At 36.3% G+C, this 25,266-nt stretch overlaps 1 protein-coding gene across 1 annotated transcript in view; it reads left to right on the top strand.

Moving 5' to 3' along the window:
- LOC105257227 (zinc finger protein 358) overlaps positions 1-25,266 on the top strand; it is a 28,960-nt gene extending 3,694 nt beyond the window's left edge. The window contains exons 2-5 of the mRNA XM_011267695.3: positions 838-936; positions 9,198-9,859; positions 10,257-10,533; positions 23,815-25,266. Of these exons, the coding sequence (XP_011265997.1) occupies positions 838-936; positions 9,198-9,859; positions 10,257-10,533; positions 23,815-24,071 (1,295 nt within the window). The 3' untranslated portion in view covers positions 24,072-25,266. The remainder of the gene's footprint in view (positions 1-837; positions 937-9,197; positions 9,860-10,256; positions 10,534-23,814) is intronic.

Below are 25,266 nucleotides of genomic sequence, written 5' to 3'. Positions count from 1 at the left end.
TTCAATTGGTTAGTTGTCAATTATCCATGAAAATATTGCTCTCTCTATAAGTGAATTAGATTTATTATGAATCTTGTAATGAGGCAATATAATTGTGTCAATATTAATTAGATATACCGCATAACTCTTTGCATTCCGTGTCACAAGCAAAGGACGAGGATTTAGCTTGTTTGATTAATCATCAGGATGGCGAATTGGCGTGAAGTTAGAACTTTGATGCTCCACTAGAACGATCAAAGAAACCAGCCAGGATGAATGGCGAACGTTCAGAGATAGGAATGCAGGTTTCGGGGAGAAAGAGAGCGAGTAATGGCCGGGGCAAGGTTGATAAATAGAGGAGGGTTTCTCCTCCTTTCTAATAAAGACGCTCTTGTCGAGGGGTTGATCTTTCCTACGAGCTAGGAATACTAAATTTGTCAAGACTTGAGACGTCGCTGCAGCGTGGTGGTTGGCAAAGTAACGATGCATAAACGATCGAGAAAAATACGCGATCGTTGTGTTTGAATCACCATTTTCTTATATCGGGGATTTCGCGTATCATTGTCCTTCTGAAAGATATCTAACTATAATAAATCTAGACGTACTATTCAATAATACTTATGTAACATTTAAAAATTTTGTATCTTACAAGAAAAAACGAGAATTTATTCATTTCATTGTTGAAGTACATCTAATAGAAATTTTTAATTTTACTTTCTGTTATTAATAAATTTATAAAATAAAAATCAATATTTTAATGTAACGAAAGAATATCATCATATATTTAATTAATTTTTTAAATTTAATTGTTTCTTTATTGTAATTGTTTTAATAATCGTATGGCATTATTTCTTTCAGGAGGATGCAATGTTCGTTTAATGTTCCCTAGACTGTGGGCACCTTTCGGAAATGCTACGGAGATTACGAACCTACCACCTTTACCAAAAAGTCATTCAGGTATGTGTATCTTATAATAAGCTAATAATTTACTGCCTCGACGAATCTGTATATTAAATCGAATATATATTGCCTATAAATTTAATGGAGATTGAAATTTAAAAAAATAACAATTATCGATATTATGGAGAGAGTTATTATATGATATATTATGATATATTATGATAGATATATTATATATTAATCGTAAAATTAATCGTAACATTAATTTATAAAAATATATTTAAATTATAAAGCAGTGTCTATAATTATACGCAATTAAATCCTTTGTTCGCCTCTTGCATATTTAAAGATATGCAAAAGTTATGAAAAAATGATGTAAATCCTAAAGAAATATTTTTTCTAAACTCTTTTATAAAAAATATGATACATATGTATCTATATTATATATATATTATTTATATGTTAAAAGTAGGTTTAAAAAAAAATTATATTTTAACTTAATATTTTTTACATACATTCTGTTTAATAATGATATAAAAGAAATTATTGCAAATATATCATATAATTATAGTTTTGTCAATAACAATTAAATGAATTTAATAAATTTCAAACTACTTACCCCATAATTGCTCCACCGGATGTCTTCCCGGATCTTCTTCTTGTCTATCTTTCGATGTTTTATTGCATTCACATGACACTCACTTGTATAGACGTTGTTAATTACAACTGCACAGGCACTAATTCACGAAATATATAAATGATCGTTCGGCATTTTGTATAACGTTAATCGCACACGTATTTTTTATTTTACGATTTGGAGAAACGTGAAAGCAATTACGAGTTTCTCAGTACTCGAAAATTGTGTGAATAAATTTGTACCGTTAAAATATTTTATATATATATCAATATCTATAAAAATACATTATTTAAACATATCCATTGCTTTGTCAACTACTTTTGGCGATTAAAGTTTACTCTACTAAATCATATATTATATAATATGTTTTTAATAGAAGCGTTATTCGTTAACTGTAATAGAAAAATCATAAAGAATGATCCAATTCGATATCTCTTAATGTTAATTGCGTTTAAGAAAATAATACGACGACACATAGAACTGTTGCCCGCTCGCTCGAGTATCACGACACGAATGACACATATGTAAATAATAGAGCGTTGTACGTTATACGTACCCCTCCCTTCCAAAATAAAACAAAAACCGAACACACATACACACACAGTTATTGCTATAAAATATTTAACATACGTATAATAAAAATCTATGCAAAATATATATATTCTATTTCTTTAAATTTCATATTAATTACTAATTATTAATAAACGACGTATATATTATAGTTTGGGTCATTATTTTAATTACTTAGAATCCTGCGATTCATGAATTAATATGCGTTTTTATGATTCGAGAGAGAATGTAAAAATAAATTATATCTTAATTACATTTAAATAGATGAAAATTTAAGGAATAGAATATAGAAGTAGAATATTATAAAATATATAAATTTTTTATTTTGTGCTTTATTAAATATTTTGTGATAACAAATTAATTGTTATTTGATTCGGTCTTTGTTTTTTGCTTCATTATTGTTAACATTTGCTTATCTTATTATTAATTGATGAGATTTGAGGAAAAAATAGCACGATGCAGACTGATTATACAAGATAAATTACTAAATAATTATTCTGATAATTTTATTTTTACTACAAGACAATAACATTTATGATATTAGTAATATATGTATATATATATAAATGCAAAATATATAAGAACAATAATCTTCCAGTATTAAAGTTAAAGCTAATTATATTTAAGTGTAGATATGTCTAAATTGTTATTATTAAAAAATGCCTTTTTTATTTGACAATATGAAACAAAGTAAAACATAAAATTGTGTTTATGTCGTATTTAGTCTGCTGTCAGTTGAAGTCTACCCATCGCATTTTCTTTCTCCTTTTTTGTGTTCATTCCGTTCTCATTACATTCACATAATACTCACGAAAACATGGTTAATTATGATCGTGCGCTCACTATTAAGCGGAATACAGCGACCGCATGATGCTCTTGACATTGATCATATACGACGCAAATTATATATTACGATATAAATGCACGAATTAAAATTATATAAAATTTCGCAGAATAACAATATCCGAACATATATGAATATTTTTCTAACATACGATACCTACATGTCAATCTAAAAAAATCACATAAAATAATCACATATAAATATCAGAATATCAAAAAGCGAAATAAATTTACTATTATTTAATATTATTAAACATTCGATATATTACATTTTCTATTACTTATATTATTGGATTCGATAATGATTTATGTATTATTTTATGTCCTTAATCTAGATAATTTTAATAAAGATAAAGAATATATTACACTTGAATAGAAAAATGTGAAAAGTTTAAAATAATGCTAAACATATTCTAATTAAAAATTTGATATATATTAAAGAGTTAAAGCATTAAAGCATTAAAGAATTAATCGATTATTATAACTTACATTTATTATTTCTGCATTAAAATTTATTATTTAATGATTACTATTCATTACTTTATCGCGATAGGATGACATTATGGATTCTTTGTAGTACCGTTATAAATGTTTTGAGAAATCATACTTATCGCACTTCAGAATTACAATTATTTCAATACATTTTTCGTTCATCGTTGCTCATTAAATCTTTTTTCTAAAAGGTGAAGACGCGCGGGTGTAGCGCCGACCTTTCGCCCCGATGGCTTCCTCCTCAGCCCGGATGACGGCGAGTTTTTATTTGCCGATCATTAAGAATGACCGGTCGTTGTCGACACGATTGGGATAAATGGTAGCACGCGTCATACCGCGAACGGACATGGGCCTTTCTGACTCGTACCGGCCCAATTGGAGCGGATTAGAAGCGCGGGGTGCACAGGGATTCGGGCCGTCGGCCCCTTTGTGCTCGTACCTACCCTGAATTAGTAACGTCTTGTCATGTTAAACGCCCGTGCATACTCTCTTCCTACTCCTTCTACGCTCGCGCACGCGTGCACGTGGCCATTCATTTGCCTCGTTCATTCTCGAACACGATAAGATCGGTCGCGATACTTTTATCGTAGCATTTCCACTGCCATTGCTTCGCCAAAGATTTGCGTCGCGCAAACATGATGCTCGTTGAGCAATATTGCATTATTATTTACATCGATTATCACTGCTATCTTTGCATCGTATAAAGAGATTATCAGAAAATCACAAAAGCTTTCATTTTAAAATGAAAAAGCGGAAATAAATTTCGTGATTTATCATGATGATTTATTGAAGTATCGCGATAATAAATTTGCAATCTTTGACAATCTTAAATTGATGAAAGACTAATATTTTCATACGAAAATTGCTGTCAATCTTTTTTGTCCTTATTTCCTAATTTATCTGAGTAATAAATATCAAAAATTGCGAATGTAAAATAAATAATAAAAATAATTAAAAATTATAGTAAACATATGTATATATATAAAAGAATGTATTTTATCGATACTTAAATTCAATCTTTTTGTCTAAAACTATAATTTTATCTTCAATCTAAGTCTAAATGAGTTCTTAAAAATAAATTCTTAAATTACATATTTTTCATAAATATACTCTGATATCGCTTCTTGTGCTGGATTTAATTTTTAATAGCTTATGACGTACGTGGTTGGATGAAAAATCCGTTTTTGAAAACCCCCATCGTCCTGTCACTCATCTCTATTGACGCCGATTATACGGCAAAGATCGCGCGTATTTCTTTCCATGAACTAGCAGCACGGAAGAGGTTTAAAGTGTGTAACGGCTTTAATAGCGGCAGATCGTTACGCAGTAAATGACTGACGGACGACAGAAGATTAAAGTTGGCCGTTAACTCGATCTAATTGTCTCTCTCCCCCCGGTTTGGCCTTCCTTTATTAATCCACGTCTGCAACCATCTTCGCCATCATCGTCATCCCCTTGTCACGAATCTACTCACCTATTTGAAAAGATTTTTATAAATTATGTAATACCGATCGAATTTATTTATTATAAAAATATTGATCAAAGATACAAATAAAAATTTAATTTTTAATTTGATTTGTTTACACAAATAAAAAGTATATGTTTATATGTCATATTCTAAACTCTCTGATGCTCAATATTTGTGCAATTTTTCAACTGCACTTTTTTAATATCCTATCTACAATTGTTTTTAGTTTTAACTTTCATCTTCTAAAGAGAGAAAGAGAGGAAGATTGTATTTATAATAAATTGCTACAACTATATTGTTATAAATTGTTAATACTAAAGAAACGCTGGGAAATAAAATAAAATTATTTTATTTTATTTTGTACTTATAAATAAAAAAATATTTTATTTTATTTTATTTTATAATTTAATTTTTACTTTCAAGTTATTTTATTTTAGACACAAAAGCCTAATTATGTAATATTTAATAAGCAATAAATTGACGACAAATTTGCACCTCGCATTACTAATTCTTTACATGGTAGCTGTACTCTCTAAAAACTTTGTCCCATAAGCAACTCGAAGCACTTTGCGCAAATATGATGGGCTACGACGGGCGCCTTGACAAAAACGATTCTAAAGTCGATTCAAAAAGTTTCATTCACTGTATCGAGCCTGCAAGCGACTATGAACCACGTGAGATGTATTTCGATGCAACGTCACGTGTGCATACACACCATAAGCACGCAGATCCCATCAAACTCAGACCAAAGTTAACCCATCTGCCGGACGGTCGCAAGCCGTTTTTCTCCAGCCAGTTTGCATCGCCAGTTTTTAGTGCATTCCAGTCGCACCCAGACGTAGCATTTGCGTAAGCAGTTCCTTCTATCACGCTACGAATCACATCTGTTTGGACTTCCTTCTTTTTATTCGCTCTTGTCTCGATCTTTCTTTATCTTTCTTGCAATGATGCAAGAACGAAACGGCAAAATTGTTTTAGCAATTGTAAGTAAAAGTCAATTCTAATTATAAAAAAATAATCAGTGCCATTAATTGATCAATTCTCTGCTATAAATGTAAAAAAACAATTCTATGGAATATATTTTTATCTGCAAATCTATTTTCAATATATGATGGATTAGATTTCTAAAGAAATTATAGGATATTCATTTTTAAGCAGCTAACTCAATCGTGTTAAAGTGAAATAAGATAATTAGACGTAATTATGCCGTATTCGCAGTAACAGCAATTACGCAAATCTTAAATTTAGACACAACTTCATATATATATTACTATGAAAAAATGTCGGACGTAACATTCGTAATTTCATTAGCTTCTCTCTCTCTCCTTGCATCTTCCTTTGTGTTTTTGACCAGTGTAATAAAGCACCTATCTGTCTTCCCGGACAAATCCCCGCAGGCGCAAAGCACTTTTCTCATTACATTAGGCCACTCTTACTCGAGTCGTATTTTGATTCGATTGCAAAGCCACCATGAGACACGATAATAATCGACCCCAACGACGGGGCTCGCGTGGAGCTTTAAATGCGATTAACCGACACCGGTGCATCATACGAGCCGGCACGTGACCGCGTGTCGCGCGTACGGATTATAAATATAATATACCGGTTGTGTGTTAGAGACGCACAATATGAGTGATCCGACGTCGAAATTGCCGTGTACCGGGGAAGGGATCATGAAATAGAGCCTGAGCCTGCCCTTCCTTCTCGCGTGGCGAGACGCGATACACGCGTGCCCGATTTCTGATCCACCCGGCGCCGTAAATCACGACGATCTAAGGGAATCGTGATTATTAAAAATGTCAGAAATAATTTTTCAACAAAACTTGGCTTCAAATTGTATCGATTTGTTAATCTCCACGCAACTTATTCTGCTCGAAGTATGAATTTTGTAAAAATAATTTATTATATTTCTTTTCGATCTTAGAAAATATAATTTCAATTGTATATACATGATAAAGTCATTGCGTTTCAATCTGAAAAGCTATTATAATATTAATTACTAATTATTTATTAAAGTTAAGTAACATCAGGCGTTGCAATTTCCAGTATTCGATCGTTAAACATAGACTAAATCATGACTTTGATTGGGATAATATTGTTTTTGGTGAAAATTCTTATTACATCCACCGTGACATTTCTGAAATGATGTATATCAAGAGGCAGTTTAATAGTTTGAACACGCAAAACGATACTGAGCTTCTCAATGATTTCTACTCCAGTATCATCAGCAATCTTCCTCATTTAAATCTATCGCGCCGTTCTGATATATAATTTTAATTTACTTTCACTGTTTGGTGTGTTGTCAATATTTCTGTTTGCCCTCTCTTTCACTTTTCATCTTTCTTTCCTACCTACTTTCTTTTACCTTTGCCATTTTTTCTTTTACTGTGTTATTCCTTTTTTCATTTTACACAGCTGATTGCACACTTTCTTTTTCTTTTTTATTCTATTTCTATATAAGATGTTAAATGACAATCCTAGATAGGCCTTAATTAACTTATCAAATTTTTATAATTTTTACATTAATTATTTTATTAATTCTTAATATTAACATGTGTATTTATTATATAAGTTCTCTCTGTATTGCCAGCCATTATGCCGCTCATTGTTTGTGACCTTATATTTCTGTAGAAGTTAACACCCATTCTTTGAATCGTATTTTAATATGCTTCACATGAAAATTGCCTAGAGAATTATTAATGAGTGATGCACATGAGCACTATTTCTGCAATTTTCCAGCCCTTACTACTGTGGAGTGTCTCCTTTGCTCCAACTATTTATCGATCTATAATGAATTGGATTTTTTATATTTGTATATTTACATTTTAAGTTTTTTGTTACTTTTTCTGTTTCATTCACATCTCATTACTTCTTACAAATAATTACACGTTTATTATTTTAGTTTTTAATTTAATTTCAAGGATTATATCATTAACCATTAGCTTATTATTAATAATGTCTTTTTTATACTTGTTATATCTGTTATTTATTATAATGAATACAATTGTTCAATTCACAATGCATTCTTTTTGATATATATCTTTTAAATATTTATAGTATAGATATACATAATTATCCAAAATAATGCAAACAATGAGTCACATATTCTGCATTCTGCTAATCATATCTGGGAATCGAATCTAGATATCTCTCAAATTTCTCATCAAATCTATGTCAGGAAACAGATAACAGGAAATAAAATAAATACATTCCGCGCGCTTAATCTAACAAATACATATCAAAATTGATGATTGAATCATGATTCCTTTGAAACGGTCGACAGATAAAATGATGTGACGTACAAATCAAAGCTGCGTCGAAAATTATCGATTCGATAATTACAGAGTACAGTAAATTCCGATTGACACGCGATACCAAAATTGCGATATCTGATGCAATTTGCAACTGTCATATTATACACAATGTAAAAACATTAATTTAATATTTCAATAATAATAAAAGCTTAATCTCTTCGTTATAAATTAACTAGCTATGGGTTAGAGTATAATAGAGGATAATTATCTAGTGACATATTATCTAGTATATCTAGTAGACAATCGTATTAATAATTGACAAATAGAAATATCAAAATTTCGATACATTCTATGACTATCACGCCATAAAAGATTTATTTAAAATTCAACTAGGCACATGTGTTTTCCTACCTTTCATCCATGTATAATTTTATTAAAGGATTAATCATACACACATACATGATTTATGACATTACGTTGTATAAAAAATTCCAAAAGAGCGCGCGAAAGATTTTATTAAGGACATTGCTTCACGTAACGTCGCGGAAATACATTTCGCTCTCGGCACCTCACTATTCGGTTCTCTCCTTGCGATGTCTCGTTAGCGGAACATGAGACCCTGTCATGACCTCTCGTGCCCTGCTCGTCCCTTAAACACCCTCGCGCCCGCATGCTAGGAAAAAGAGGTCCAGTACGTGACTCAAATCTTATTCTAGCTGGGTCCTTCTACCAGAAGAAACTGTATTTATCCGTGGCTTTCCTTTTTCGGATTCCCTGCATCTAGCGTTCCACATGTACCTCATACGTGACGTAGTCGCCGTCCGTCCAGTCATTGGCCATCTTGGTCTCGTGACTAGTATATGAACTCTGGTTTATCGATTATGGAATGTCTATATCTGACCAAAGGTGCGAAATCCATGAACGCGATATGATTTGTTTTTGCGCGATTAAACTTAATATTGATTTTTCAATTCGTACAAATCAATCGATCGTGTCTAAACAAGAGTAACTCGATATAATAATTAATAATCATTATAAACTGTACATTTTACAGAACGATTATCGTTCGGAGTGGGTCGTCTGGTGGGCTCTCCAGCGACGAGGAGTCCCTCGCCATCGCAATCTCCCTGTCCGGATTCACCTCCACCCGAACATCGAGATGCCGAGGTGGACGTCGATGTCGGTGAGGAGGAAGTCGACGTGGACGTCGAGGAAGTCGGCGATGACGATGACCATGAAGGTACCTCGAGTCCGCCGCGATCATCGTCGACACCGTCGCCATCGCCTATCAGCGTCGCGACGTCACCCGTTTCGCATCCGCCGAAGAAATCCGGCGACAGTTTCAGCGTGTCGGCTCTCCTGAGGCCAGATCCACCCTCCGCTCACCTGCAGAACGCGTCTCCGCATCGGGAAACCGCTTCCATGGGCGCTCATCCGCCACCACCCGGCTCATCTATTCTATATCCGCCGTTGCATCTCCAGGGCAGTCTCCTGCCGCCTCATCCGCATCATCCCCTCTCGTACCTGCATCCTCAATTGTTGCCGCATCATCTTCTGCCGCCGCACCTGCACCCGCTATTACGCGGCGTTCATCCGGGTCACCCGGGACTGCATTCGACCCACACGGCGCACGGTCTGCATCATCCCCATCCGCTTGGCGATGTCTACAGCTGCGTCAAGTGCGACAAGATGTTCAGCACGCCGCATGGGCTCGAAGTATGTATGCGTCTTTTTTTTTCACACTTCAAGATTGTACAGTTGTTTTGATTTGCTATCCTGGATGACGCTCGTCCGCATATGTTTCAATGATTCTATTGCCGCGTAAATAATAATTTTTATTTTTGTAATTCTTATTTTCATATTTATACAATATTTTTATATAAAAAGTATTACACCATATTATTTCAAATATAAGGATTATGTAAAATATAGGTTTTATGCATGTGTGTACGCAGGTATTTTCTCTCATAAAAATAATTTTGTGCTTGACACATAATTTTCTATTCTTGAAATAATATTTCGCGTTGTCGTCCTAAATATTGCCTACATTTATGTTTTTTTTTACATAATTTTTTATGTATTTATAGAATTTAGAGAATATCAATTTGCATAGGTGCATGCGAGGCGATCACACAATGGTAAACGGCCATTCGCCTGCGAGTTGTGCAACAAAACCTTCGGTCACGAGATCAGTCTCACGCAGCACAGGGCCGTTCATTCGGCGGAGAAGGTGTTCGAGTGCAAGCAATGCGGCAAAGCCTTCAAGAGATCCAGCACGCTCAGCACTCACCTTCTAATCCACTCGGACACGAGACCGTATCCTTGCCAGTTCTGTGGCAAGCGATTCCATCAGAAGAGCGACATGAAGAAGCACACCTATATACACACTGGTAAGTAAGCTACGAATCCATGGTTTTAAAAGAGAGGGAAAGTTGAAAAGATTTATTTTTCGCGGTAACGATATACTCTATTTTGTTTAACTAATAAAAAATATTTAGCAAACAGAAAATTAATATTAATGTAATATTAAATATTAAATATTATGATTATTCTAAATTAATGCGATTATTAAATATTAACTATTATCGATTACAAATATGTTCTATAAAAATATATGCTTGCATTATTGGATTTTAATTTCATAAATGATTCCAACATAAAATTGCTATAGATTCTCTATAAAAGTTTGTCTAACAGTTACACACAAATATGGTTATAAACTACGTTTAGTCCGTTGATATTCTTACACTTTGCTCTATTTAATCGGATGGAAAATGCTAAAGTTAGTTACTCGGATTGAATTTGCTTGGTACGCAATTATTTCACATTTGGACAGCTCGCCAACTTTCAGACATTATATGAAAATCGTGCTCGTGATTCCGATGGGTATCGTTATCGAAGGGACGTGAGGGATCAATTAGTCCGGCAAGTTCGTACGATAAATAATGCAGTCAACCGTCTGGACCGAGTCCTTGCGAGAGGATCCAGTTGAATACGGCACATGTGGCCAATGCATTTCAGGGATGTCGAGTCCCACATTGCGAGTTTCGCTCGGTAATAATCGTAATGTCTTTCGGGGTGCTTCCCTATCCCCCGTCTCTCTCCTGTATTTAGCCTTCTCGTCCTTTGCTCCCACGATTTGGGGTGGTATCATGGCCTTCCCAATCTTGGAATGGAACTTCGCTGTGACGCAACGTGGAGTCTGTGCAAGACACACGAGCGGATAATTTTGTCTCATAAAATGGGCATCTCGATTACTGATTATCTCTAGAATGAAAGCCTCTATCTTTTTGGTTGAAATAGACATAATAAAATCCATTATTCACTAAAATCTCTAGTAAAATTCTTCTTAGACATTTAGTATTATATTTATGATAATTGTCAAGAATTGTAAATTATTTATATCTTGAGGATATATATTATAATAATTTTGTTAAAACGCTATTCGCATCTGAAAATTTTAATTATTATCAATAGGCATAATCCTCGTCAGCAGTCTTTTTTTTATATCTGTGCAATGCGATCTGTGTTTATCTTTGACGGCACGTATCAATGTCGAACGCGTCGAAGTTTTACGTGCGACTGAGAAGCTCAAGGGAAAAAAGTCGAGAAACTCGCAAAGCGATGGTGGCGGCAGGACACTTGACACTTCGGTGTCTCCGGGCTGATGGAGCGGAGTCTTGAAGGAGCAGGTTTCTCGAGGGTAGAGAACCACGAAGGAGAGAGTAGGCGCCTGCTAGAGGGTTCTAGTTGAGGCTCTGGGTTTTGTATCGTCTCCATGGTAACCCCTCCCGATGTCTTATCAAATTATCACCTTGTCCTCCTCCACGCCACTTCATCCTGCCGTCACTCCGAGATCCTCCGCCCCCATGACGATAGTTCTATGGTCCCCCGAAACAGCTGGAGGAATGGCCGGCAATGTAACAGGATATACAAAGCGACGGTCACTTCCGCAAACTTTTCTAACAACCGATGGGGACCAACCATGGATCTCCTTGTGTTACACACACTTGTGTCTATCTACCTACACTGTTGCGTTCCACGAAGGATCGCCATGAAACACATTTAATTTATTATTCAGGAGTATAAAAAATTCAGAAGCGCCGTGAGAGCGCCGACCAATGATGTTCGCGGCAATTGCGCTGTAAAAAAGGAGAGCCCGAATTTTTATTTTTCACAAAAAATCTTGATTTTTGGGAAATTATCTTCTCTTCTATGATGAAGAGTAAAAAGTGTATATGTGTTCGGTATATTTTTTAAACATTTTTTATTCTGTAAAAGCGTTTTTTGGTACGTGATGCATAAATTCCAAACTAACTTTTAAAATAACTAATTTACAAATCATGACAAATATTATTAAAAAATTCGCATTTTTATTATTATAATTTTAATTATAATAATATTTGAATTATTTTTATTATTGTAATCTAAATTATAACAATATTATTATTATAATTCTAATAATATGTATAATATGCATTTAAATTAATTAATTTTTAATGCAATTCTTTTTTTTATCACAAATTTCTATTCCGTCAATTCTTTGATAAGCTATCTTTAATAACTTGTATACGCTCACTAAATCGATTCAACCGGTTTTTACCCTGGCACGATAGCACTTTCTCTTTTCTTTTTTTATCATGCGCACGTACAAATCTCGTTGCTCCCACGACCTCGAGCGACGAGTCGGCTGCGTGTGCCAAGGGTGTTCTGGGACTTTGTTGCTAATGATAATCAGTCCTTTCTCTTTCTCTTTTCAATCCCCCCTTCAACCGACTGCCTACGTACCCCACGTACCGAGCACAGGCCATGTGCAATAAGGGTGCGGCACCGTCGGATTCCCCGGGGAAAACGGCGTGGCGTAACGTAAAATCATTATTAGGTAGGTAGGTAGGTAGGTGGTTGCTGGTGCACACGAGGGGTGGAAAGAGAAACGGGTGGTTCGGGTGAGCGGGGTGGTTCGAAGCGCCGCCACCGCTCACGGGGGTTGAGAATAAGAGCTCTGCAAATATTGTTCGTGCGCGAGCCGGCAACCCGGAATAGGCTACGAGGGGTCGGAACGTTACTTCGCGTTACCTTCGCAGGCGAACGTTTTCGGGGACGGCGGTGGAACGCAAGGGGAAAGGAGCGCGACGAGTCAAGTGCACAGTGGTTGCAAGGGGTTGACGGGCGAAGTGACAGACTGGCAAGTGGTCACGAGTCTCTTCGATGAGAAAACACCGACAGAATGTCTTTGAGAGGAACGGCAGAATATTTTCAGAGCTTTATAGGGTGAACTTTGGCGGGGCGATGAGTTTTGATAACGTCAACGATTTCATGCGATATGCTGCACGTTTTGATAAATCATAGTAATATTGTTCGAACGTACTAATCAAAATTGGTAGCTGCAGATTTTCCATATTTTTTAAAATAATTTTATATATTTATTTTTTTCTTGTTAAGAATAATTATTATATATAAAGAATTTTTAATATATTGGTATAATTAATCAGAGTATTCTTTCTAAGACTATATCATTCTCAGCATGCATTTTGAATTGAAAATAGACTCACCAATCCCTCCGATTTGTCTCGGCGCCGACATGTGATTACAGAGGAACATTATCGATCAAAATCATCGTCCCTCTGTCATCAGAATGATCAACTTGCACTGTGTACGCGACCTTATCTATACACGCGTGTGCCCTTTATGTTTTCACAATAAACACAACTTGTCCGCGTTGCTGGTGCAAAGTAAAGTCGACGGATCGAAGCGAAGAGAAGGATGGGGAGGAATGAGTGCATTCTGTGTACTTTTTGATCTTTTCATTGAATATTTCTATTTCGGTCGCATGTTCGGTAATGTTTAAGACATCTGTTGTGAATGGGCAATTTTTTTGACAGTGAAATCATAATTGATCATTTTCTCATCTCAATGCAATTATTTATATTGCAATATTTTGCATTATTTATCTAGACATGGGGAATTTCGTGCAAATGATTATTATTAAATAATCTAAAAAATTATTCTAGGCCCCTAATACTTACTTTACAATATAAAAATAGAAACAATAGAACATACGTGTTTTTTTTATAAAATTAAAATAGATAATAAGTTGTATAATTAAAAGTTAATTAATTTTTACATAATGTAGAAAAATAGAACGTCTAATATACGCTTTACACATCAAACAATATCCATATATAATACGTTATCACGAAGGAAATTAAAGCTTTATGACACTCCGTAATACGATATCCATTAAAACACTCGCAATAACTGGAACGATTAATTGGAATCGTCGAGGTCATCCATTACTTTATTGTGCTATGACGTTGGTTACGTGTAAATATAATTGTAACAAAACTCTGACGTTTTACATCTTTTACATAATCTATTCTTTCTAGTATTTATAATTTTTGATCAATAATATTCTTTTGCAAAATTAAATCGATATTTAATCGATATTTAATTGAAACATCTTATCTATTACTTATCCATTATTTCTACCATTTTATCTATTATTATTTTATCTATTATATTTATCTATTATTTTATTGTAATTATAAGTTTTATGATTCTTTCTAAGGAGAGAAATTGTCTCAATATAAAATTATATAAGCAATTTTACACATAATTTCGTATGAATTTAAAAAATGTGTGTACATTGATGTGATACTCCATGATTATTTATGCAGGAATCTATTGGAAAAAAAAACACAAAAATATTGCTAATGCATTAATATAGTCGCATAATTTTCAATAAATACTCGTATATATGTATCGCGCTTTCGTAACACAATTAATAATTACCTCAAGCCGCAAGCACGAGCGCGCGCCATCCTCGCCCCTTTCGAATTATGAATTCAGTTGCGGCTACGACGCACGCGGATACCTGGTCGAACATGTTTCCCTCGGGGTCGCCTCGAGGGTGCGGTTATCGTATACTCGCAAAGATACAACCTGTACGGGCATCTTTGCGGCCGCATTCGTAGCGTGGACTCCATCCTCGGCTACATCCTTCTCTCTCTCTCTCTTTCCCTCCCTCCCTCCCTCCTTCTCTTCCTCTCATCCTCTCTCTCTCTCTCTCTTTCTATCTCTATCTTTTACTCTCACGTTTCCAGACGAGGCTATTAGAGGTTTCCGGCTGACTTGGCGCCCCAAGCATCGGGGGCGCCACAACATCCCTCTAAGCTGTTTAAACTTCGCGACATGGTCGGAGGACAATCTGCCTACCACCCCTCAGCCCCTTTGTACAAGGGACCTCAGTTCGGTCTTTCTTGTCTCTCTCCCTCTCCCCTCTCTCTTTCTCTCTGCCATCTTTACGGCTCGTTAGCGACGATGCATCCCCACATATCGTGCCACATGCGGTAAAAAGAGTATTTACACGGCACGTAGGATTGGCATGTTAATTGCGAAACAGCTGTTAGTTATTAATCGCGCGATTGTATCATTGTTTGCGATTCTTAAAGAATGTCTTCCGGATTGGGGTGCGGGTTAATTGGATGCTATTATTTAGGGCCTGTTAGAAATAATAGTCTTCGAGCCTCTTATCGTTAGGCGTGGTCAGCTTTCTTGATTTGGAGGGACAGCACACACATATTATAAATTAAAATGCTAGGAAAATTTATAGAGTACTTAATCAAATCAAAAGATAAAGGATAATTAATTAAATTAAAAGGAAATAGAGATATAGTTTAATATTCTCTCTCGTAAATTTAACATATTTCTAATAATCTTAACATATTCTAATAATCTCTCTCTAGTTTAACATATTCTAAAGCTTTTATTTCACTTATATAGAGCAAAACCGATATATGATTCGTTTCTTGAATTAAAGATAAGCATAATCCAATATTTTTTTGCGACGGCAAACGCTGTATTATTTCTAACAGGAACTCGCGTTCATAAGATTTTAGCGATGACGATAAAGCCTCGTCATCGGGGGGGGGGGGGAGGATGATAAAAGCGCGCCCCTTAGACAAGGCGCCGACGTCAACGAACAGAGTATGATGCTGTATTTAATGTCGCGCTCGGCGAGAGAGAAACGAGCGCGGGCGCGCAAGCAACCGATACCACATTAAACATGCAAATTCGCCGGTATAACGTTCCACGGGACCGAGGCGTCATCCATATAGCGTTCGTCGAGTGGCGCGGCGCGCGATGTTCATAGTGGAACGGCATGATTAAATTTCCAGGGATATCGACATGCCGGGAGCACGTCAACCTATTCCCCCCCCCCTCCCCCTCCCCTTCCGGTCGCTCCTGCCACTCGTTCGCGTTCGCCACTTCCGTTCGCGTCCTACTCCACCCCCTTTTACCACCCGATACATATATCTCACCGTCACCGTTCTCCCCCGTCTCTCCCTTGCGTCCCTAAAACCCCTCGAAACCATCACCACCCCCTTTTTCTCTTCTCGGCCTATCCGCGTAACCACCCACTCGAACAACCAGCCCGAGCGCGGGTGGTTGAAATTAACTGCACCCGGAGCGCGCAGCAGCATCGGCGCGTCCGTGCATCCCCGACTCTCTCACCCCGACTCGTCACTGACACTTGAGGCCGCGCATATACCAGTCGAGGGATGAGTTTGATATGCCGTGTACGAGGAGAGGAAAGGGGAGGCGAGCGCACGATGTTCACCGGCGATCAGGGGCTCGGTCGTTAGTTATTGTTATTTATCGTGAGAGCTTGTTGTGTATTGCGAGCTGGTTGCGGCAGCAGACGCGGCCGATGCAATCAATTTGTTTTAACGTTATCCCGAATACATCGAATACATACTGCATCATATTTTAGAATTATGTGCGTCCGGCCGCGTCATTGGCGTTAAAGTACCGTTTGCGATTTCGCGTTAGGAATAATAGTCGAATAAATCTGCGGATAGATTAATACTAAACATAATTGCAGATTTAAAGAGAGACAAAAATATAGGATATTATTGTTGTAAAATTTGAGCTCCTGTAACAAGTCTTAAATGTTGTTTGCACCAATTAGTACTTTTCCGCACACTGATATCGCTTTACAGCAGTTGAAACAATTGCTTTCGTATCAATGGTCATTTATTAATAAACTATGTAGACGGAGAGGAGGAAACACGAGGGATAAAGAAGAAGCAGTTTCGAGACACAATTGGCAATTAAGTCACGCGCACATGAACGATGTAGTAAGACGAGTCTTAGCGCGGATGGCACAGATCGGATTTGTCACGATTCCTAATGTTGATCGACGCTCTAATAATTTAATAGCCATACATCCGCCACGATCGTCCGGGAGAGGATTATTATCGCGGATCCCTGCGGTATACCGAAAGCACTAAGGAGCTAACGGACTTAGTCCTAGTATCGTGTTTCCTTCTTCATTCCCTTTATTCTTGTTGATATTCCTGATGGCCCCTACCAAAATTATTGTTCCGAAACGCCACTCGCTGTCGATTTATGATTGAATTATGCAACGATAGAATTAGACGTAGTCACATAATTTATATGATATTAATTCATTATTTTTAATTATTTTTAATTATTACGCGATTTCATGGATAATCTGATTAAATTTTTAAATATTTTAAATATTATAAATATATAAATAATCGTGTCTGAAATAAAATATCGTGTATGAATTATATTTAATACACTAAAAATCGTGTATTTAATACGCTCTACGAAAACAATCTCATTAATATATTATATTAAATTATAAATTGTAATTGTAAAACGAGAATTCTTCGAGTTGTGGCATTCACTGCATTTATTAATATTGTTTAATAATTAGTTTGCGAAAATTAAATTTGATGTATCACTGACAGAGATTTATTTACAAATCGGTGTACACATTGAGATTGCTTGTAATCGACATCTTTTTGCAATTGATCGTCTCACCTACCTTTGCACTGAGGGATTTCCGTGTTTCAGCGGGATGGGGCGTAAAATCATGGCTGACGTGGGCGTAAACTGGTAAACACAAACGTGACTCAGTACGAAATTGGAGACCAGAAACGGCCGCTTGTAAATCGCTATATCTGTATATAGCTAACAAGATCGTATTGGTGTTCGCGTTTTTTATTTTGTATTTTATGCGACAACAAAATATCTGCGGCGCATTGGGAATTCGCCGAAAATAGATTTTTTTCCAGCTTTATTTTTCGCTAGATATCTTCATCAACAAACTGATACAATTACCTACTTGTAACATTGCTTTAATTAAGTCCAAATATCATAAAAAATTAGTAAAATAATGGCTTGATTTTGCTTTAAAATTGTAGAAACATTATAAAATTTTTCTTCATATAATCTCGAAATAAATGTTCTATTTTAATTCTTTTAATCTCTATTAATAAAAATTATGTTATTTAATTTTTCTACAGATTCTATGCAGATCTTAAAAGATTCATATGTTATTGTTTCTTGTTTGAAATACATGAAAAAGTAAAACCAAGCTTTCAACACATATTATAAATATGTAATGTCGGTTCTCCAATCATGTCCTTTTAATATTTTTTGCTGGTCCATTTCGCTGAGACATACACCGTACTACAGAAACGGTAGTCTGATTGATATCCTCGGGTAATCCTTGTACGAGCTTTGAAGATACAGAAGAAAATCCATGCTGTTCTCGATATGAAATATGAGATGTGGCGCGCTCTTCTTCGATTCCATCCTCCCGCTTTCGTCTCTTGCGAGGATTTCAGTTAGAGGGTAGAGACGCCCCAAGAGGCTCGGAACGTGGTCGATGAAGACGAGAAGAAATCAATGCCTCGGGCAACGTCCGGTTCACCTTCTTCATACTACAATCCTCCTTTTGATGCTTTTTTTCTAGTTGTTTCTTTCTTTCTATATTTTAGTTCTCGTCTTTCCTGTACTTTTTATCATTCTTTCTCAAACTATTCGCTCTCCATTTTCTAAATTTAAAGACAAGTTCGCTGTTCGTAATCAATAGACGAGCGATTAAGATCTATTTTTATCATTAATTTCGATATTGTATATAACATCTCAAAGAAATATATGTCATGATATTTTATCTCAGCAATTTTATAAAATATTTAAAGAGATTTAATTATTGTACATCTATAATTAATTAAATATCTCATTTGTGATTTCTTACTATTAAATATTTTTCTAATTAAAGATTGAAAATATAAAGAATATCAAGTTATATTTGTGCACCTCTTCTTTGAAACATAATTAACTGATTATTCGTTAACATGATTCCTGATTAGAACATTAACGATCGAAATGTCAGCATGTAGACAGTAATAATTAAATCAATGAGCATTAAAGTATTTGAGAGGCTTAATACATAAATCCAGATTGCTGGATCAAGACGCTTTTCAGCAAAGTCGTCGTAATGGCAGCTCAGCACGTAGCTCTGTCGAGTGAGTCGATCAAAATGCCGTCTCGGTTTCCTGTTCTCAAGAGTAAGTTCGCTCGCAAGAGGGATGTGCGAAGGGAATGGTTGTACTTGCGGCACTCGCGAGGGACGAGCGTGCGAGCGACGGGGCGGTAGAATTAGCGGAGACGAAGCACCCTCGCTCGCGTAAGATTTCCGGGAGTTTAATATAGTTTTAGGGGCGTCGGCCGACAGCTCCGAGGGGTGTAATGGCGTCTTAAACCTCAGGGGCTCTCAGTCACGAATCTCCACGACCTTAGTCAGTCAGGCCGACCTGAGCTCGCCAATCTTCCGCTGTTAAAAATTCGCGAGCGTCGAATCTCAACTGCTGCCGCCCCGGTTAAATCTTTGATCCCACCACCACTCGAAGGCCACATGTACGTGCGAGCCGGAGAATGCATCCCGTGTGCATTTAGATCGAAACCCCGGTGCGCTTCTCGCATAAAAGATAAGGACGAATAAGGTGCGCTCCGACGGTGCTTGATTTTTATGAGCGCGTAAATTCCACGAGAAACGCTCGATTTTTTTCAACACATACCAGCATGCTTCTCTTTCGAAAATTTCTATTCTCGGCGAATCCGCCCTCATAATTCACGATCCACCGATTATATGTTGAAAATTGAATGTTTCCGAAACGATATGTATTATAAAAACTGAGTTATCGCAATGCAAGTTGTCAAATGTGATCACATTTCAATAAATATAAAATTTGAATATAATTATATTTAAAAATATACTAATAATAATATAAATCTGTTTATTATCGAATTTCCGCTCTTAATATCATTTGAGTATTTTATTTTTTATTACAAATTTTTATCTATTAAACTTCGATCAACTTATTAATTTTAAAGGGATTTTTAAGTAGATTTTCTTATATAATTACTAATTTACATTGTGTGATTTTGTGTATATGAACAATATTTTTTTTATTCATAAATAAAATCAAGAAATTGTAAAAGATTTAGATCTGTTTCACAAATTACGGCTATAACATTGTACACATGCGTGCAATCAATTATAAAATTTATTATAACTGATTAATATTTTATGGCACATATATCCAAAGAATTAAAATCCATTTTGACATTCCTTTCATAAGCATATATGATCACGTTCTGCTTGCGCCGACTATTTTCTTTATTTTTCTCTTCCCTTATTTCTTCTTTCGGAAATTCTTTCGTTCACGCTCATAGTTGGAATATCAGACTCATATTTGAAATATTATTGATCATCGATCATACTTCCGATCACGTTTCTGAAGCTGTATTGCCTCGTTTATTCTCTTGTATGAAAATATTGGCATCTATAAATTTCATAACAAGTAAAATTATTTATACAAGATTGAATAAAAAAATTGTTTACTCGAGAAAGATTAATTATTAAAATGATCCATCAATAATTTACAATAATATTTGCAATGTTTAATCTTGTTAAATGAGATAATATATTATCTCGGTAACGCGTTGCTACCAACGAATTTATTAACGCGATTATTTCGAGACAGACAATTCCACAGAAGAAATAAACCCGACGGATCCAACAGAGTTCTGACGGCTCTTGATTTTTACGAGCGCGTAAATTTCCGGTGGCTCCTTTTCTTTCTGTCCTGTCTTTCTCTTCTTTACTTCGTTTCCGAGGAACGAGAATCCCAGTAGACTCGACGTCCCATTTCTACACATTATCGTCCCCTTCTTCTTTCCCTTCTTTCTCTCTTATTCTCTTAATCCTTCGTTTTCTCAAGAAAATGATATTTTAAAGTGCCACCTCTCTTTCTCGAATAAATGTGGAACCTAATATCCTCCGCTAAAAATGCAGCAATTTGCACTCTAGCTACATCAACAATATAAAAGGACAAAATTAGCGGCATTATCACTGAATAGCAAATAAAGAACATACCATTGAATAAAATACAAAATGCGCGTACATATATTATAAATAGAAGCCATTTAAAAAAACTACTGAAAAATTATGACAAATTTTTTTACGAATATAAAATCGATTTTATTCACAGAAAAATTGAAGCAAACTACTTTTGTTAAATCTGTATTTCTAGGATAAAATTTTATTTTTTATTTATTTGATTCGATTAGATATGCAGCAAATTCTCAGAAACCATTTACGAGTCAGTCAAGTGTGAAAGGTTTGTATCGAGATCGAGAGACTTTGGATTTTCGGATGGTTTGGCAGAAACGATATTCCGTAACCATGGCAAAGTCGTTGCGATATAGATGCGAAATGGGCAACCTCGGTGCGAGCGCTCGGACGGTTCTTGATTTTACGAGCTCATAAATTTTAAACGACCGCCCTGCGCTCTTTCAGCCCCGTCCTGGCTTCCACCGGCGCTTAACTCCGCGAAAATTCTATCCGTTTCGTCCCACCCCCTGGGTCCGCGGAGAACTCTGTGGAATTTCATCGAGCGGCGGACTCGTCGGATTCCTACAATACCCCTCTTCTCCCTCCAATGAAAGCGCGTCTTTAACTCCGAATCCGCGCGTGAATCTTGATCCAAAGGGTAGCGCAACTATGCGGCTGATGTTCGCATAAAATGACTGCGATAAAGCGTTGTGCACGATACGCAAACTTGATAGATTAGGTAAAAATATGAATAATGTTCCTGTAGATTTAGGACAAAATTAATAAAAAATGTTATCTAATAATATTCTACAATAAATTAATATAATATAAACTTTTAATAAAAACTGTTTTCTATTGTAACTTATATTTCTTTTCAATTATTTTTTTTTATTCATGAGTCTTTAAAGAGAAAGATTATTAGAATCTCTTATTTCGGAAAAAAGTTAAAAAAAGGGTATTAGAAAGAATAAAATAAAATATTAGTCGAAATAGAAAACGTAATTCAAATTTAATATGTTAATTTATCTATTACACATGAAATGCAAATATGAAAATTATCAATTGTAAAATTGTATAAAAAATTCTAAACTGTAAAAGCTCGATAATTATATTACTTTGCGCTGATTCGGATATTTCGGGAAAGATATTACATTTCCTTGGATACAGATCAGCACTTCCAATCTCGAGAAATCCCCGGAAAAGAACAGCCGATATTTTTTCCTAGGATAGGAAATCAAGATCGCGGATCGGATATAATCGCGAGGGCGATCGACGGCCTCGTCGTATATCGGCGGGGCGAGATTGAAGGCTCGGCTAACGAGTTGTTTATGGATCCACCCTCCGCCCGGTCGTCGTGCCGATGCCGGGAGGATGAGGGTGCACATACGTGTGTACCGGTTGCTCGACCAGACGTATGGACGTATGGGGGAGTCCATTAACGCGGGCCCTCCGTTACCTGCCGGCGGCGTAGTTCGCATCGTCGTCGTGCCACCACCACCCCTCAACAGCCAGCAGCCTCTTTGTCTCTCCCTCTCTCTTTAACCACCCTCAGTCAGCAGCAGCCGGGTTATCCCGCCGGTAGTCATGGTAACACGGGGGTTGGAGCCGCCCCTGGCCGCCAATCAGAGCTCGTGGCCAGGATGAGAGAAACGAGCGACCCTTCCAACCGGGGATTCTCCCCTCGCCTCTGAGAGACAACGAACCCCTAGAGCGGCGCACATAGGCACCCCTTTCCACTATTCGCTCTTCTCTCCGTCTGTCTCGCTCGCTGCCTTTTCTCGCCGCCGGGGTGGCTGAGATTCTCGCTTGGGAGGAAATCTTAACCGGGCGTGCCCCGCATCGCTGATGCCACCTACACCCGTCTTGCGAGGTGGCTAGCCTTTCGTGCCTTCCATCCTCTTTTCCCCCTGTAGTCTCTCCTTTTGCCCGAGGAGAATCTTGACCGAATAGGATAGAGTCGGCAGCACTGAGAATCGGTACTTTGAGATTAACGTGAATGCTCGCTGGAATGTGGCAGACGACGTAAAAGAGAAACTGAATGATGCTATTGGAGTTTTCCGATTTTTCTGTTAAGCTCATTGTGCTCCACGAGAAAGTATATTTTGATAGTTCAGATAATATAACACGTTATATCAGCGTCGATAAATTTTCAGAAGAAATACTGCAAAAAATTTTTTGTAGTTGGAATTCCTCCAATATATCGTTTAATTTTATTTATTATTTATACTTCCGCTTGTATTATATATTATACAGCTTTCGACAAAAAGATTCTAATAGATATATCTGAATTATTAGGGATTATTCATAAAATTACTGTTTCCATAAGTTATTTAAAAACTACCTAAAAGCAAGAAACTAATCAAATAACTTATATTTAAATATAAGTCTACCGGAGAATTTAATCAGCCAGAAAATTAATTTCTCTAAATAATTTTTTATCTTTTTCCTGTTGCAGGAGAGAAACCTCATAAGTGTCAAGTGTGTGGCAAGGCGTTTTCGCAGAGCAGCAACCTGATCACGCACTCGAGGAAGCACACGGGCTTCAAACCGTTCGCCTGCGAGCTATGCGGCCGAGCTTTTCAACGAAAGGTCGACCTGAGGAGGCACCGCGAGACCCAGCACGCTGACCTCAACGCGTCGCATCGACCGCCGATTGGTTCGATTCCCGGACAGAATTCCCTACCCAGTGGAAATCCACCGATGATGCAGTGAAGCTATGACGAGGCAGCGATTGATAATAAGCTGCCGGTTCGGCGCGGAACGGCGATTGCAGATGGTGGCAATTAACGGTCCATTTCCGCGAATCAGGCAGTCTGACCGGATTGAGGCCGTAACCACTGCGAGAACTGAAATCATGAACGATGATCATCAATGATGGCGGAGAGGCAACCGAGAGCGATAAATTAATCTCATGGATAGAATCACATGAGTGAAGCGATTGCGGAATGTATCGCGATGGGTTATTGGCTGAATGATATCAACTTTTTGCATCTTAAATTATTTTTTATATTTTTCACTTAATATGTTCTTCTAACAGTGAAAAAGTTATATGATATAATTTAAATTTTTACACAATTTTGCAACTTAAATTATTATATTAAAGAACCTGCAATAAAAAATTATTAGAGGACAATAATTGATTTGAATTGAGGATATATTAGTCATTAGAAAGCAAAACGTTAATATCATTCAATCACAAATAATATTGAAGATGCAAAATTTCATCTAAATTCAGATTCGCATGATTCGAATGCGAAAATAACTGGAACAGTGCAATTAGAAGATGAATTCTCGGGACAACGGAAATTGACTGAAGGTGGGGAACTCTAATATTTTTTTTATTGAGAAATCTTTATTGATCTTTTAATCTGAAGAGATTATATGAGTTGATATTTATGTGATTATTTGTTCCATCGAATTTCATCGTTGAGCGAATATTGCGCTACTTCAAGGATTCTTGACTTGTAGAATATATTAAGGATGGAGAAACTAATAATTTTTGACTGAAACATTCCATGAAAAAGCATTGCATTTATTTCGTTCCTAAACGTGTCAGATGAAACATGCTAGAGTACTGATTTCTTCAGCGACTCTTTTATTAGGACAAGAGAGCTTTCCGCTACAACAAGAAACGATAATTTATTAATTACAAAGATGCATAAGATGCGTATAAAAAAATAGGCGAATGGACGATCGACTGTTTTGTTACGAATGATGGTTAGCACTTTCTACTTTAATCAACGTCTACCTACTGCTAATCGATTACCTGTTATTGTAACTTGTCTTATTACGTAGATATTCTCACGACACGCAGTGCAATTTTCAAGTTAGTCGGACATTTTGCAAAAATGTATGCCATTTTAACAGTGCACGATATCATGATACAAGATATTAAAAAAAAAAACAA

This window comes from Camponotus floridanus, unplaced genomic scaffold, assembly GCF_003227725.1.
Source record: "Camponotus floridanus strain SB8 unplaced genomic scaffold, Cflo_v7.5 scaffold11, whole genome shotgun sequence".
NCBI classification, from domain to species: Eukaryota; Metazoa; Arthropoda; class Insecta; order Hymenoptera; family Formicidae; genus Camponotus; species Camponotus floridanus.
Note: the sequence above shows the minus strand (reverse complement) of the source record. Positions and strands in the feature narration are given on the sequence as shown.